Genomic DNA, 17,191 nt, shown 5'->3' with positions numbered 1-17,191 from the left:
TCTCAAGAGAGCTTAGTAATCTCTTTCAGTTCAGGGTATGGTCAGTGGGCTTCATGGACACGATCCTTACACAGCTGCTTCTCGACACGGGAGTCTAGCTGGTCCTGTCTCTTCCCTAATTTGTGGAGTGTGGTTTGGGATTCTGACTCATCAGTAAGAACTCCAGGAGTGCCGCAGTCCTCAATTATAATGTTTGTGTCTCCCTCTTGAGCTGAGAGAAAGCTGGGGTCCAGACCTGGGTGCTGTTCCTGACGAGGACAGCAGGAGGGGGCAGGTGCGGACCCCTCCGAGCAGCGTCTGTCTGAGGAAATGCCACTGCGTGGTGTACAAGTTCATACGGAGTACTGCCTGGCAACACTTTTCTGTCACTGGAACATGAGAAATTAACCTGCAGGCTTTTCTGCTTTGTGGTGTGCTTTTCCGTTTCTGTACACTTGTAGTACCTCTATTGTTAGGGGCTTCGATTTTTAAGAAACTTTCAGACACAAAGGTATTGGTCTTCATCTCAAATTCTTATGTTCCATCCAACTGAAATCAAATTAGATTCTCTTGGCTTGAGACAATTCCGATTCGTGACACTCTCCTGAGGTACCGTTGTGTAAAACAAGGCACCGTCAGACTGAACTAAGCCTATTAAGGACTGATCCCGTAAGGGGAGCTGTCTAAGAGCTCCTGCCCATCAAGGTTTTGACCATTTCACTCAGTCCAAGAAACCGTGTATAACAACACCTATAGGATTTTTTAATTCCGGGCTTTATTAAGTTGACAAAAAAGCATTTGAGAATAAATGACTCCCCCAAAATGAGGACTCAAGTTTGTCATGTACAGTTGCTTAAGCATAAAAAGAGACAGCTGTTAATAGTGATCACTGGCTTAGTCACCAGCTTGCCCTCCGTCCTCCCTAAAGACCTGGTGACAGCTCTCAATCTTTGTAGTGTCGAGAGCAGCCCTCTCCGTGTGATCTGAATGCCCTCCCTGGGGGCTTCTTGGGACACCTCCCCTGCTCGTGCCCCGTGTCACTGGCTCTGAGAGGTTCACATCTAGCTTCAGAGGCCTTGCCTTAGTCTGTGTTTCTACTTGCTCTAAATACAGTGAGTGTCAACGTTCATATATCCTGCTCTTGAACAAACTGACCCACGCCTTCATGTATTACACCCCGACACTGTGTCACATACCCAAGCAGGCCTTTGTGACTCAGTCACTGAGCAGGCAGGCCCGGTCTTCCCACACGGTGCTCCCGCCGGCCACTCGTTCACATGCAGCAGTAGCAGCGCCCCTGTGTGCAATGTCGTGTCTGTGCCATTATTAGTACTTGTTATTACACGTTGCTTTGATTCTTTAATAAAGATTAGTAAAATAAAAATGAAAGTGCTGGTAAGAAGCATGTCTTTTAAAAATTACCGTGACCGAGAACAAGGTTTGGGGGGATTTGGGGGGCACACTTGGAAAGCAGCAAGTATGTTCCTTCATTTGGACGTTTGTTGGACCTAAGCCCATCACTGTACCCAGTTATGAAAGAAGAGAAAAGAGGGAACAGGTGTGAAATGTTGAAACTCTGTGGTCAAAGGCTGGGTTTAAAAGGGCAGATTTAAGGAGAGGTTTTGCGATTTGACTTAATGTGCAGATGGAACACTCCCGAGAAGATGGAAGTTGGGTGTTTATTTATTTTTAAATAAATTTATTTAATTTATTTATTTTTGCCTGCATTGGGTTTTCATTGCTGCACGCAGGCTTTCTCTAGTTGCGGCGAGCGGGGGCTACTCTTCGTTGTGGTGTGCGGGCTTCTCATTGCAGTGGCTTCTCTTGTTGCAGAGCATGGGCTCCAGGCACGTGGGCTTCAGTACTTGTGGCACGTGGGCTCAGTAGTTGTGGCTCGCAGGCTCAGTAGTTGTGGCGCACGGGCTTAGTTGCTTCGCGGCATGTGGGATCTTCCCGGACCAGGGATCGAACCTGTGTCCCCTGCATCGGCAGGTGGATTCTTAACCACTGCGCCACCAGGGAAGTCCCTGAAGTTGGGTGTTTAACTCTCAGTTAGACTTGCTCCAGTGTTTTCAGGAAACATTCAGCATGAAAGTCTTTACACAGCATATCTGATCCCTCGGTTTCTGCGGAGGGCTTCTCTCTTGCCCCCTCCCTGCTGTGCCCTGGCCGAGGACCCATTAGTAAACCTCTCTTAGTGTTGTGATCACTTTTGCTTTCTACCTTTTTTTTTTCCCTAATAAAAAAAAGGTTCATACCATTACATCATTGACATCCCTCTGAGTTGTGTAGTATAAACCTAAATAATTTTTGATAATTGCCTGTTATATTATGGATCTCCGATAATTTGTTCAGCCGTTCCCTGATTGATGACTTTCCATTAGTTTCTAATTATTTCACTCCACACTATGCAGTCCACATCCGTGTTTGTACGTGATAGTGCTTTTGATTTTGTAAGCTGGATTACTAGAGGCGGAAATGAAGGGTCAAATGATATGTATGTCTAAAAATTTAATAGCTTTTGCCATATTTCTTTCCCCCAATTGCACAGCAGTTATTACTCCTTCCAGCAACGTAGGGAGTGCCTTTTATCTCTCATCTAAAATTCCTGCCAGCTGAAGAGGTGAAAGGCATTTCGTTGTGGCTTTTTTTAATGTATTTTTTTTTGGCTGCGTTGGGTCTTCATTGCTGTGCACAGGCTTTCTCTAGTTGCAGCGAGCAGGGGCTTCTCTTGTTGCGGAGCATGGGCTCTAGGCGCGTGGGCTTCAGTAGTTGTTGCCCGTGGGCTCAGTAGTTGTGGCTCGCGGGCTCTAGAGCGCAGGCCCAGTAGTTGTGGCGCACGGGCTTAGTTGCTCCGTGGCATGTGGGATCTTCCCGGACCAGGGATCAAACCTGTGTCCCCTGCATTGGCAGGTGGATTCTTAATCACTGTGCCACCAGAGAAGTCCCTCAGTGTTGTTTTAATGTGCACTTTGTGGACGGCCAGTAAGCTTGAGCGACTTTGTGCATAATTGCATAATTGTTCACGGTTTGCGTTTCATTTCTACTCCTGTAAGTTACCGCTTCATGTGTTCTTTGCCCTTTTTTCTACTGGGTTGCTTTCTTTGTGTGTATGTGTTAAAATGGTCTTTCCTTTTTTAAATTATTAATTACTAAATTACGTTGATAGTAGATAATAATTTATTATTTTTAGATGAACTTAACCTGGCAAAATAGAAATATAGTAATCTTCTCTTTTTTTTTTTTTAATTTAGGGAAGGCGCTTTTGTTTATTTATTTATTTTTATATTTATTTTTGGCTGTGTTGGGTCTTCGTTTCTGTGCGAGGGCTTCCTCTAGTTGCGGCAAGTGGGAGCCACTCTTCATCGTGGTGCGTGGGCCTTTTCACTATCGCGGCCTCTCTTGTTGCGGAGCACAGGCTCCAGACGCGCAGGCTCAGTAGTTGTGGCTCACAGGCCCAGTTGCTCCGCGGCATGTGGGATCTTCCCAGACCAGGGCTCAAACCCGTGTCCCCTGCATTAGCAGGCAGATTCTCAACCACTGCGCCACCAGGGAAGCCCTAGTAATCTTCTCTTGGACCCCATCCTCAGTTTTTATTCTTTGTTCTACTGGTCTGAATCCAAAAACCTTGGAGCCACCTGTCTAACCCACCTCTTTGTTTTTTTTATGTTCCTTTAAAGTAAAAAGCTATGTATTTTTTTTCATTAGAAAAGTAACATAACATTATGATTTTGAAAAATAGAGGTTCAAAAAAGGAAAAACAAAAGTTTTCTTGCTACCCTAACATCTGGGTTGCTTTTTTATTGATTTGTAGTAGCTTTTGTCAGTTAGGTATACGCTTTTTGGCATATGTGCTGCAGATATTTTTTTCCCTTTTTTTGGTCTTTTGCTTTGTGTATAGTGTCTTTTGCCATAAAGCTTTCTTTCTTTTTTTTTAATTGAAATGTAGTTGATTTATAGTATTTCAAATGTACAGCAAAGTGATTCAGTTATACATACATGCGTGTGTGTGTGTGTGTGTGTGTGTGTATGTATATATATATATATATATATATATATATACACACACACATTCTTTTTCAGATTCTTTTCCACTGTAGTTTATTACAGGATACTGAATAGAGTTCCCAGTGCTATACAGTAGGTCCTTGTTGTTTATCTGTTTTATATATAGTAGTGTGTATCTATTAATCCCAACCTCCTAATTTATCCCTCCCCTGCCTTTCCCTTTGGTAACCATTTCTTTTCCATGTCTGTGAGTCAATTTCTGTTTCGTAAATAAGTTTTTACATTCCACATATAAGTGATATCATATGATATTTATCTTTCTCTTTATCTTTCTACTTACTTCACTTACTGTGATAATCTCTGGTTCCATCCATGTGGCTGCAAATGGTGTTATTTCATTCTTTTCTATGTGTGAATAGTATTCATTGTATATATGTACCATATCTTTTTTATCCATTCGTTTGTCAGTGGACACTTAGGTTACTTCCATGTCTTGGCTATTGTATATAAGCTGCTGTGAACATTGGGGTGCATGTATCTTTTTGTTTGTTTTTAAATTTATTTGGTTGCACCGGGTCTTAGTTGCAGCAGGTGGACTCTAGTTGTGGCTCGCCGGCTCCTTAGTTGCGGCATGTGAACTCTTAGTTGCAGCATGCATGTGGGATCTAGTTCTCTGACCAGGGATCGAACCCGGGCCCCCTGCATTGGGAGCGTGGAGTCTTACCCACTGCGCCACCAGAGAAGTCCCCTGGGGTGCATGAATCTTTTTGAATTAGAGTTTTTGTCTTTTCCGGGTAAGTGCCCAGGAGTGGGACTGCTGGATCACATGGTAACTCTATTTTTAGGTTTTTAAGGAGCCTCCGTACTCTTTTCCGTAGTTGCCATAAATTTTTAAAACCTCTTTCTGTTATTTGTATTGCTTTTCTTTATGCCATATAGTTTTCCTCACATGACACTACTTTTTTTGCTGAATTTATCGCGTGGTGGTTTAGAATTTTTGTTGCTAATGTGAATGGGGTTTTATTTTCTTTTTCCTTTCAACTGGATCTATGACAGGGAGAAAAACTATTGATTTGTATATACTTGTTTTGCTTCCAGACAACTTACTAAATTTTTCCCAGTTTTTAGTCTGTTGAGTCTTCCTGGCACATAGTCAGATCATTTCCAAATAAAGGTGATTTTATCTCTTTCCAATACTTCTTCATTTTCTTCTTTTGTAGTACAGGTTGTTAGGACTTCTGCTGAAGTTATTAAACCTCTCTTAGGGGTAAAAATCACGTCCTGCTTGGAGTCTTAGCCTTGGCCGTCCTGGGTCAGTCGCATCGTCATGTTTGTTCTTCACGGCAGAAGCCGTGGTATCAAGTGACTTCACAGCCAGGTTGTTCAGGCTCCTTCCTTGCCAGCTAGATTCTAAGCCCTTTAAAGTTGGGGACCATGTCCTCCCTGATTTTATGTCCCTCAGAACCCAGCAGAGAACGTGGCGCGTACCAGGCACACGTTGGACTGTCAGCTGTATTGGAGGCGCCCCCATTCTCTCCTTCCAGAGCCCCCCGCTTCTTCCTTGGAGCCACCTCTGCCCTGTGGACTCTACATCAGATGACCAAGTGCTCTCTGTCCAGAGGGCCCTTCTCCCTTACCTGCCCAGCAGAATTTAGATTTTTTTTGAGCCTCTAGACCAGAGAAGTTCCCCTTCTCAGTCTTTATCAGCGTCACCTGGAGGGCCTGGTGAAACACAGATTGTGGGGTAACCCCAGGTTTCTGATTCACTTCGTCTGGGTCGGGACCCAAGGGTTTTGCATTTCTAACAAGTGTGCACGCTGCAGGCCCAGGCAGCGCAGCTTGAGAACCGCCGCTCAAGACTGGGGTTGGTGACCTCGTGGGTGGAAGGCTCAGAGTTCTTTGCATGAACGAGGCAGATTCTGGTGCTGGTCCAAGTTCTGCTCACGTAGCCGGGTCCCCTTGCCTTCACCGGAGGGGTGTGTGCCGGGCCCCGTCCCTCCACTGCGATCCCCTGCACCGCGTCAGGGTGTGTGTCGGGGGCACGTGGTAATCATCTTTCACTGGGTAGGCGATGCCAAGTGAAAAGCATTGTCCAGGCTTAACGAAAACTCACTCCCCTTTCCACCCTGTCAGCCTCTGCACTTCGATACCTTCACGAAAACAGGATCATCCACCGGGATCTAAAGCCAGAAAACATCGTCCTGCAGCAAGGGGAGCAGAGAGTGAGTGACCTTCCAGGGCCTGGGGAGGGCGGGTGGCAGCTGGGCGGAGGAGGAACCCGCTTTGTGTGTTTGCGTTTCTTTGCTCACATATTTGCTTTGATCCTCTGGGAATGCTTTTTGATTTGGAACGAAATTCAGCGAAAAGTTCTCACTTGCAGATTGAGGCAAGTTTGAATGGACCACATTGTTAGTCATCCAAGTTGCAGGAATCTGATAAGAAAAATAATGTTTGTCTTCCAGCTGACACCCCCAGCCTTTGGGACTTGCACTTCTTGGAAATGGACTTTTTGTTTTCCATCTGTTTGAGAGCCTCAGCTTTTGAAGCTAACAGGGAGACCATCTATAAGTTGGTTCTGGACGTGGCCAAGAGGAGGCATTTGGAGCTGGCACCTGCCCATGGGGCCTGGTCCAGCCTGCAGTTTCCCCAGAGCTCTCAGGGACCTTCTCCGGGGCCCCCTGCTCAGGTGTGGGGTAACCTTCCCGCAGGGCTCGGCCCTGTGCTCTTCCTGGCCTTGTTTGTTCAGCTGGGTGACGGGCAGGGGCTCAGCGGAGTGGAATGCAGTAACTCAGCTCCCGGACCGTCTGATCTCTTCCACGCAGCTTCCTCCAGCATCCTAGGCGTGACCCATGCCTGTCCTAGCTCTCACCTTTGGCCCAGTTCACGCTCATTCCTGCCAGTTCTAAGATTTGAGAATTAAAGGTATTTACTGAGAAGGAACTGGCCTGGTTCTCCTTTGCGTCTAGGTTTAGCAATCCTGAGGGCTGGCGCGTGGTCTGCTAATTTTGACCTTCCTCTGGCAGTTGGTCGCAGAGCAAGGGGGGAACATGTGCCTGGCGTTTTTACATTGTTTCCTTTTGCCCAAATCTACCATGACTAGGGCATTCTCCTGTGTATTTGGTGGTCCTTTGGAACTTAGGGTCTTAGGATTGGGAATTCAGAAACATCCTCTGCTCTAACAGAGACATTCAGAATTCGTGAAGGACAGTGCACTCTCATAACCATCAGGTTTCTCCTCCTCCCTTTTTTTTCAGTTAATACACAAAATTATTGACCTAGGATATGCCAAGGAGCTGGACCAGGGCAGTCTGTGCACTTCGTTTGTGGGGACCCTGCAGTACCTGGTAAGAGACGGGGTTTCCATGTTTGTGTGCCAGTTTCTGTCTGATGGCCGTGTCTGTGGGTCTCTTCCTCCATCCTTGCCTTCTGCCATCTAAGTTTGCTGGCTCTTTGGATGTTTCCTGGGTGCCTAGGAACTGTTGTGTGAGGTCAGACTCATAATCCATTCAAGTCAGCACGTTTGGCCAGCAGAGGCCTTACGGAGGGACGTGGTCGTCTTCTCATATCAAAAGGACTCTGCTCCTGGGCCCTCGCACGAGTCCCATAACCTCTCATGCTGCAGTATTTTATCTGAGGACAAAGAGTTTAAACCAGGTTCTTGCTGGTCTGCAGGGGGCCTCAGTTTCCACACAGCATGTCAGGGGCCATGGAGGAGAGGGCTGAGCTTCGAGCTCCCACCCTTTCTTTTTGTTATTTGGTCTTAATACTGCGGTTCTATTTGTCACTCATTCATCCAAGAAATATTGGTCAAGTGTAGTTTTAGAGTTTAGGAGGAAAGCAGGCATCACCCTGATAACACAAATAATGAAGAAATTACAATTGTGTTAAGTACTGTAAAGGGAAAGTGCAGGGTGTTATGAGAAAATATTTTAGGAAGACCTAGCCTGGTCTGGGACCTGAAGGATGAGGGGGGGGGGGGGAAAGGGGGACTGGGGGAGGGGGAGAGAGAGGAAGTTCCAGGTAAAGGGATAGGACATGGGAGACCAGAAGGTGTGGCAGGAACCAGAGAAGAAGGAAGAGGGTATCTCGAGTTGAGGCTGGAGAGAGAGATAGAGGACAGATTATTCACAGCCTTGTTGGCTGGGTTAGAGATTTTAAACTTTATCCTGAGACCTCTGGAGAGACATGGAAGGTTTTTAAGTGTGAGAGGGATCGGGTTTACCTTTTGAAGAGACCACGCTTGGTACCGCGTGGAGGGTGAATTGCAGGTAGTGGGGGAGTGGTAAGGAGGCTGTTGTGCTGAGCTGGTCCGAGCTGGTGGAGGGCCTTGAGGATGTAGAGGATGGTTCAAGAAATGCCTGGAAGAGACCCAGCAGGACTCGGTAGTAGATTGTTTGCAGATGCTAGCCAGTACATGTTGATTAAAGGAGTCTACAATTTAAAAAAGAAAAACAAAAAAAAGGTTGAAAGCCACCTGGGCTCGACGAGCTTAATTATCCTACGTGGATCTTATATAGAAAGAGAGAAAGCCATTATTGAGGTCCTTTTGAGTGTATCCATACTTTCCACTAACCCCACAACCGGGCAGTGGCCTGCCGGTTTATCACCCGCCCTGGGGAGTAGGGGATTCAGAGCGGGAGCTCGAGGCTGTGACTCAGCACGTGTGTCCACATAACGTGACCCTGTGGCTCCTGCCCGGTGTCCTCTGGACCCCTCGTCAGCTCAGCAGCAGTTAGTGAGGACCCCAGGCTCTGACAAGGGTGCTCGGCCAAATTGTTCACTTGCGGGCCTAAAACTTCTGTCCGTAACCGGACACAGAGGCTGACCTGTGCGTCCCCACGTGTTTCCTCTTGGTTTGGACTCCGTGGTCCTTCATGAGTGTCATGCCTCCAGCCAGCCCGGGCGCAGTCCTACCTCCACGCCTTCGCTTGTCATGGTCCTTCCTGCGCGGTCCGCCTTGAGGCACTCTGGGCCGTTCCGCCCCACCTGCGCTGGGAGGCTTCCCTCGGTCGTCCCCGCCTCTCTGCTTGGGCAGCAGCCACGCATCTGGCCTTTCCTACCTGACTGCAACGATCCGTCCCGCTGCCCGACCGCGTGCTGTGGACCCCGCCGCTTTAGGGGACCGGCTGGCGTGCAGTGCGTGCGCTGTGAACGGGTGCGCGTGGCCGGGGTCACTCCCCTTTGTTGTCCGTGCCCTGTCTTCCCCTCCCTGCACAGTGCTGGGAAAAGGGTACACGCTGCACTCCGGTTCACCTAAAATACCCCCAGGCCCTTGTTTCAGCACCGGGACTGAACGAGGTCCAGAGAGATCCTAGGCACCACCTGCTGAACACGTGGTCTCCTCCTCACCTGGAGCGGGGCCCAGGGAGCACGGGGCACGATGAGAGGCTGGGTGCCCCGCTCGGTGGTAGACCCTCGGATGGGGAGCAGCTCAGGTATGTCCCGCCATTGTCACCGCAGGCCCCTGAGCTGCTGGAGCAGCAGAAGTACACGGTGACCGTGGACTACTGGAGCTTCGGCACCTTGGCCTTCGAGTGTATCACGGGCTTCCGGCCCTTCCTGCCCAACTGGCAGCCCGTGCAGTGGTGAGTGAGGGCTCGGGGCGGGCCGGCCGCCTGAAGGGGGCGGTGTCCCCCTGTCTTTGTCAGATGTCACCTCGCCTGTCCTGTCTCACTGGGCGCCCCAGGCTGGGCCTGAGACACCTGTGACCTGTTGCCCAGAGGAAGTCCCGTTAAGACCTGGCACATGGGCAGTCTGAGCTCCAGAAGCCTGGAAAGATGGAAGGTTGTTAAGTGTCAACCTGGATTCTGAACCTTAACAGCTTTAAATCCAGTACTGTGTAAATGCCTGCTCTGTGCAGGGCAGGAGGTCATTGTGTTTACAGAGTGTGTGTGTAGTGTACGCTTACACCGAAAACGCTGTGCATTAGTAAACAAACAGCATGTTCACATGACAAATTATGAGCTGTATTTACATGAAAATTTATTGTTGACAAATTTTACTGTTTTTAAAAGCAGCAAAAAGTGGCTTAAAATGTGAACTGAATACATTTCCAAAAAGAGATTTTCTAATAAAACAAGTCAAAGGATACAATTAAGTTTTTAAAAATTACTTTATATTTTGAAACTTCTTTTCTGATTATAATACTAACGTGTGGTTCATTGCATACATAAAAGTTAACCATTACTGAAATGCATCATTTAAAAACTAACACCCCCCTAAATCAGTTAGGTTGAGAGACCACACACTAATTGAAATGATGCGACTGTTGTTCAACATTATTTTTTTATCTCCAGTTTTTATTTTTTGGAGCAGTGGTAAGTTCATGTGGTTCAAACTTCAGAGCATAAAAGTGAGAAGTCATGGTTCCTCCCCACAGGCATCTGGTCCCGTTGATTTTGGGTCCACCTCTGAGGATGTCTTGTACGTGTACAAGCAAATGGGCATGTACCTGTTTGTTAACTCATTTATGTATGCCACCGCATTTTACCTCAGTGACAGTGTGATACGCACACTGCCCTGTACGTGCTCTTCCAGGATTTTTACACTGAGAATTTCCTCCGACTGCTGTGAACATATCTCTGTGACTCCAGATTCTTCATTGTGCCTGTGTTTATTTAAAAAACAAAGTAGGTTACCATGCATACTCTCATAGAACCTGCCTTTCAGACTTGCTACTGAAAATGCTTTCTGTTCTTCCATGGTCTTTGTCACATCTGTTTGCTGTTCCACTGTAGTTGGTTTAACCTGCTCCCCATTACTGGAAGAATCAGTGGTTTATAATTTTTACTTCTTAAAATAACACCAAGAATAACATCATTGTAGGGAAATCCTTGTATGTCCGCAGTTATTTCCCTGGGATAAATTCCTAGAAATGGGATCAACAGATCAAAGATTATCCGCATTTTAAAGATCTTCCATGTGCACTAACAAATTGCTCCACAGAAAGTTTGTATAAATAACGTTTCCACCAGGAACGTACAAAAGCTGCCCCTTTGTGGGTCCGCAATGGCTGTTGTCACGTTTCTCAGTATCTTTCTGGAAGTAGCGAAAACATTGACTTTTTCAAGGGACAGGTACTTACATCATGAGATTGTTTATTTATAAGAGTAAGATGTAGCCTTTGAAATCAATTCCAGAAGAGTAGTTTTGTGTGACGCGGTCCAGTTCAGTCACCGTTCACATGCCAGACACTGGAAGAGATGAGCCGGGCACGGTCCCAGCTCCTGAGGAGCCTGGTGACCTGGCAGAGAGTGCCCTCCTGTGGGGACTGACTTTAGAAGAGGCAGCGCTCCTGAGCTGGGTTCTGGAGTGTTGAATTAGCTCATTACATGAGAGTCACACCTTATCATGTAACCATCACGACAAAAACTTTAAATGTCTGTACATCTATAGCGTTTTTAACTAACCAAGGAATTACTGCATTTTTTTCAGTTCAAATGTCGAGCGTTTCCATTATTTATAACAAGATGAGTTAAAGTCCATTAGAACTAGAAGAAGAAATGCTATTTGAAGCTATCCCTAATGGCCTGGCATCTTCATAGTAAGTTTTTTGTCTTCAGAGCCAGCCTCCTGTACGGAGCCGGGAGGCCGGGTGACCACTTGCAGGCGGACATCTCTGAAACCCAGTAGCTGTGAGACGTGCCTGTCTTGTCTGCCTTGTAATGCCTCAGGCAGCTTTAGCAATTTCACTCTCATCTCAGGTGGCAGGTAGATAGTAACTTCAGGACAAATGAAATTTGAGCTTTATTATCCTATCACTGAGCTACTGTGAAGTGCATTTTAGGACCGGCCTAAGCAGTAAGCATTTCACTTACTGTGTCCTTTTCTTTATCTATATAGTTTCCCGTTGACAGACCGAGTTTCTATCAGAGGACCATCCCATTGTGTGTAATGACAGCCTGACTTAGAGCAGGCAGGTTCCAGCTGGACCCCAGCTCTTCCAGGCTACGTGTGCTCCACATGGTCCGGTTCACCCCTTGCCAGTGAGGCTTCAGGGCTAAAGCATTTTTCATTTGAATTTCTTATGTGTTTTTGAAAAGGAAGGATGCAGGCATTTAGACAGAGTAGAAGGGGCACCAGACTTTGGATCTGAGTCCCCGGTGGTGTGACCTTGGGCAGGTCCCCTGATCTTCACTTCCTCACCGCTGAATGGGTGGCTGAAAACCGTCTGCCACATGGGGTCATCGGGCAGAGAAGGGCGTGTTCGCAGTCAGTGCTTGGTTATCCATGAAGCATTATTCAGACTTACGTCATCACCCTTGTCCCCGAGAAGATTTGAAACCAGTGTAAAAATCTGCTTCCTTCAAATACTATTTCAGATACATCAAAAGGGTCTCTAGGGTGGGAAATGTAACCGTTCATTCACCATCAGAAGTAACGCTTAGCCACACGCATTAAGAGGGAAGTGTGTGGTGCCTGCAGGTTTCACGTGAACAGGATCCTTGTGCAGTAATCTTGGTGTGCACGTCCTAATTTCATCCTCTACCAAAACGTGAGAGTTTGTGTTCGATGAAAAGTAGAAGAAAGATAAGGATGAGCCAGGGTGAGGCCAGGAGTCAGCAGGACAAGGCTGAAGGTCAGTGACACTCACCGGGCAGTGCTGACGGCCTTAAACGCTCAGAGAAGCATCCTAGCAGGACGCAGACGCACTGGCCGGCATCCCAAGGGGTTAGCTAGCGACCCGGGGGCATCCCGTCCGGTTGTCAAGTGGAAGGCTACCGGTGTAGAGGGGCTCTTGGCTGCTGGGTGACGCGGGGTCATCACGAGCGGCGTGACGGACCAGGCCCTGCGTCCGCAGGCACTCCAAAGTCCGGCAGAAGAGTGAGATGGACATCGTGGTGAGTGAGGACCTGAACGGAGCCGTGAAGTTCTCCAGCTCGTTACCCCAACCGAGCAACCTCAACAGGTACGGCCCCAGGCCTTCCCCTCCGCGTCGTGTCCTTCCTTTTTCAGAAGTGGAGGTCAGAGCAGACGTCCTGGTAGCTCTGACGCGGGGACGTCCTGCCGCGGCCGGCACCTGGCATAACCCATCTCGGTGTTAACCGCAGAACGCCTTCCCCCCGACCCCGTCTAGGAGTCTTCTCCTAACCCATCTCGGTGTTAACCGCAGAACGCCTTCCCCCCGACCCCGTCTAGGAGTCTTCTCCTAACCCATCTCGGTGTTAACCGCAGAACGCCTTCCCCCCGACCCCGTCTAGGAGTCTTCTCCTAATCCATCTCGGTGTTAACCGCAGAACGCCTTCCCCCCGACCCCGTCTAGGAGTCTTCTCCTAACCCATCTCGGTGTTAACCGCAGAACGCCTTCCCCCCGACCCCGTCTAGGAGTCTTCTCCTAACCCATCTCGGTGTTAACCGCAGAACGCCTTCCCCCCGACCCCGTCTAGGAGTCTTCTCCTAATCCATCTCAGTGTTAACCGCAGAACGCCTTCCCCCCGACCCCGTCTAGGAGTCTTCTCCTAACCCATCTCGGTGTTAACCGCAGAACGCCTTCCCCCCGACCCCGTCTAGGAGTCTTCTCCTAATCCATCTCGGTGTTAACCGCAGAACGCCTTCCCCCCGACCCCATCTAGGAGTCTTCTCCTAACCCATCTCGGTGTTAACCGCAGAACGCCTTCCCCCCGACCCCGTCTAGGAGTCTTCTCCTAACCCATCTCGGTGTTAACCGCAGAACGCCTTCCCCCCGACCCCGTCTAGGAGTCTTCTCCTAATCCATCTCAGTGTTAACCGCAGAACGCCTTCCCCCCGACCCCGTCTAGGAGTCTTCTCCTAACCCATCTCGGTGTTAACCGCAGAACGCCTTCCCCCCGACCCCGTCTAGGAGTCTTCTCCTAATCCATCTCGGTGTTAACCGCAGAACGCCTTCCCCCCGACCCCATCTAGGAGTCTTCTCCTAATCCATCTCGGTGTTAACCGCAGAACGCCTTCCCCCCGACCCCGTCTAGGAGTCTTCTCCTAACCCATCTCGGTGTTAACCGCAGAACGCCTTCCCCCCGACCCCGTCTAGGAGTCTTCTCCTAATCCATCTCGGTGTTAACCGCAGAACGCCTTCCCCCCGACCCCATCTAGGAGTCTTCTCCTAACCCATCTCGGTGTTAACCGCAGAACGCCTTCCCCCCGACCCCGTCTAGGAGTCTTCTCCTAACCCATCTCGGTGTTAACCGCAGAACGCCTTCCCCCCGACCCCGTCTAGGAGTCTTCTCCTAACCCATCTCGGTGTTAACCGCAGAACGCCTTCCCCCCGACCCCGTCTAGGAGTCTTCTCCTAACCCATCTCAGTGTTAACCGCAGAACGCCTTCCCCCCGACCCCGTCTAGGAGTCTTCTCCTAATCCATCTCGGTGTTAACCGCAGAACGCCTTCCCCCCGACCCCGTCTAGGAGTCTTCTCCTAATCCATCTCGGTGTTAACCGCAGAACGCCTTCCCCCCGACCCCGTCTAGGAGTCTTCTCCTAATCCATCTCGGTGTTAACCGCAGAACGCCTTCCCCCCGACCCCGTCTAGGAGTCTTCTCCTAATCCATCTCGGTGTTAACCGCAGAACGCCTTCCCCCCGACCCCGTCTAGGAGTCTTCTCCTAACCCATCTCGGTGTTAACCGCAGAACGCCTTCCCCCCGACCCCGTCTAGGAGTCTTCTCCTAATCCATCTCGGTGTTAACCGCAGAACGCCTTCCCCCCGACCCCGTCTAGGAGTCTTCTCCTAATCCATCTCGGTGTTAACCGCAGAACGCCTTCCCCCCGACCCCGTCTAGGAGTCTTCTCCTAATCCATCTCGGTGTTAACCGCAGAACGCCTTCCCCCCGACCCCGTCTAGGAGTCTTCTCCTAATCCATCTCGGTGTTAACCGCAGAATGCCTTCCCCCCGACCCCGTCTAGGAGTCTTCTCCTAATCCATCTCGGTGTTAACCGCAGAACGCCTTCCCCCCGACCCCGTCTAGGAGTCTTCTCCTAACCCATCTCGGTGTTAACCGCAGAACGCCTTCCCCCCGACCCCGTCTAGGAGTCTTCTCCTAATCCATCTCGGTGTTAACCGCAGAACGCCTTCCCCCCGACCCCGTCTAGGAGTCTTCTCCTAATCCATCTCGGTGTTAACCGCAGAACGCCTTCCCCCCGACCCCATCTAGGAGTCTTCTCCTAATCCATCTCGGTGTTAACCGCAGAACGCCTTCCCCCCGACCCCATCTAGGAGTCTTCTCCTAATCCATCTCGGTGTTAACCGCAGAACGCCTTCCCCCCGACCCCATCTAGGAGTCTTCTCCTAATCCATCTCGGTGTTAACCGCAGAACGCCTTCCCCCCGACCCCATCTAGGAGTCTTCTCCTAATCCATCTCGGTGTTAACCGCAGAACGCCTTCCCCCCGACCCCATCTAGGAGTCTTCTCCTAATCCATCTCGGTGTTAACCGCAGAACGCCTTCCCCCCGACCCCGTCTAGGAGTCTTCTCCTAACCCATCTCGGTGTTAACCGCAGAACGCCTTCCCCCCGACCCCGTCTAGCAGTCTTCTCCTAATCCATCTCAGTGTTAACCGTAGAACGCCTTCCCCCCGACCCCGTCTAGGAGTCTTCTCCTTCCCGAATTCACACGGCAATCTGTCTGTACCTCTCATCACTCCAAGAAGCTTCTGCATCACGCGACACTTGGTTTTGCAGAGGGTTTACCTTCTGGTCAGCTGTAAGCCTTTGACGGCCAGGGGATTACGCTTTATTTCTCTTTGCCTGCAGCCTAATCGTGTGTTACTGTCAACAAACAAACCTTTGCCGTTTGAACGGCACTGCCGTCTGGTCTTAGAGCCAGAATATGAGCAGTCAGGTAATCCTATCAGAACTGGGGGCTAGTACAGAGGAAAGCTGCCAGGCGGCCACACACAGCTGGGGAGCACGGAGCACGGTGACCAAGAGTGTTTGGAGGACGGGGAGAGAGGTACCGAGTGGACTAGCTGCGCGGGATGACTGGGCGGGCTGGAACTTTCTGGAAGGATCTGGAAAGACGTGCAGGACAGGCATGGGAAAGATGGGGGGTGGGGGGGCCCAGGAGCGGCAGCTCGTAGCGGTGCTGGCCTCTGCAGGGCTTTCTTGGGGGCGCGGCGAGGGCCGCTGAGGGTGCCGGCGGGGCCCCGCCGGGCCGGGAGAAGTGAGAACTTTGTCGTGTGGACCCCGCGAGGGATCCCCGGGGCGACCGACAAAGCGAATCGGCAGCGAGAGGTCTGGATCGTGTGGGCGGTTCTCCTGAGGTGGGGCGGGCCTGGGAAGCACATAGAAAGCTCCCTGAGGTTCTTGCACAGCCATCTGCCGAGACAGCCCTGATGTGAGGGTGTTGGCGCGGATCCGGGAGCGGGGGGGTGAGCGCCTGAGTGAGTCGTTTTGTTGGAAAGGCTCGTCTTTCCTCAGGTTAGTTCATCCTCAGGGATCACTTTGGCTCCGTCCGCGTGATGGTCACGTGCGTGTGAGGTGTGAGTGCCTTTCAGTTCCCACGCGGGGCCCTGAGGCTGGCTCTGGGCCCACACGCACGCGCGCGCACACACACACACACACACGTGCATGGCCCCCTCTTCTCAGCGTCCTGGCCCAGCGGCTGGAGAAGTGGCTGCAGCTGATGCTGATGTGGCACCCCCGACAGAGGGGCACCGACCCCGTCTACGGGCCCAATGGCTGCTTCAGGGCCCTGGACGACATCTTAAACTTGAAGGTGAGCCTGCGGGCTGTGGGCTGCCCGACCAGTGGGCAAACGCAGTCTCCCGTGAGGGCGTCTCCGTGTGAGAGGGTGATGGGACCCCTTGCTGACCGACGTGGGTCACGAGGTCGTAGCTGTGGCCGGACAGGAGTGGGAAGACTCCTCCTGTGTGTGGCCCAGCGCTGGCCTTCCTCCCCAGGCCAGGCCTCTGGGAGGCTGGGAGGTGTGGGGAGTGGCAGGGGATCCAGGCGAGCAGGCGGGAGTCCATCAAGTGGTTTGTCCTGGGTTGTGTCGCAGCTGGTTCACGTCTTGAACATGGTCACGGGCACCATTCACACCTACCCCGTGGCAGAGGACGAGAGTCTGCCTAGCTTGAAGGCCCGGATCCAGCAGGACACAGGCATCCCCGAGGAGGACCAGGAGCTGCTGCAGGAAGCGGGTCTGGCCTTGACCCCCGACAAGCCCGCCGCTCAGTGCACCTCCGACGGCAAGGTGAGACCGGCCTCCTGCAGGCGCCCCAGCCCCACCCGACCCC

The 17,191-nt window shown here is 50.6% G+C and overlaps 1 protein-coding gene across 3 annotated transcripts in view; it reads left to right on the top strand.

Moving 5' to 3' along the window:
• The window catches only part of IKBKB (inhibitor of nuclear factor kappa B kinase subunit beta), a 53,285-nt gene that overhangs the window by 21,937 nt on the left and 14,157 nt on the right, over nucleotides 1-17,191 (top strand). For all 3 annotated transcript variants that reach the window (XM_082374707.1, XM_082374708.1, XM_082374709.1), the window contains exons 6-11: nucleotides 6,121-6,209; nucleotides 7,242-7,331; nucleotides 9,448-9,572; nucleotides 12,788-12,895; nucleotides 16,542-16,671; nucleotides 16,954-17,148. In XM_082374707.1, the coding sequence (XP_082230833.1) occupies nucleotides 6,121-6,209; nucleotides 7,242-7,331; nucleotides 9,448-9,572; nucleotides 12,788-12,895; nucleotides 16,542-16,671; nucleotides 16,954-17,148 (737 nt within the window). The remainder of the gene's footprint in view (nucleotides 1-6,120; nucleotides 6,210-7,241; nucleotides 7,332-9,447; nucleotides 9,573-12,787; nucleotides 12,896-16,541; nucleotides 16,672-16,953; nucleotides 17,149-17,191) is intronic.

This window comes from Balaenoptera borealis (assembly GCF_965194805.1).
Source record: "Balaenoptera borealis genome assembly, chromosome: 21".
NCBI classification, from domain to species: Eukaryota; Metazoa; Chordata; class Mammalia; order Artiodactyla; family Balaenopteridae; genus Balaenoptera; species Balaenoptera borealis.
This window is presented reverse-complemented; position numbering and strand designations above follow the sequence as displayed.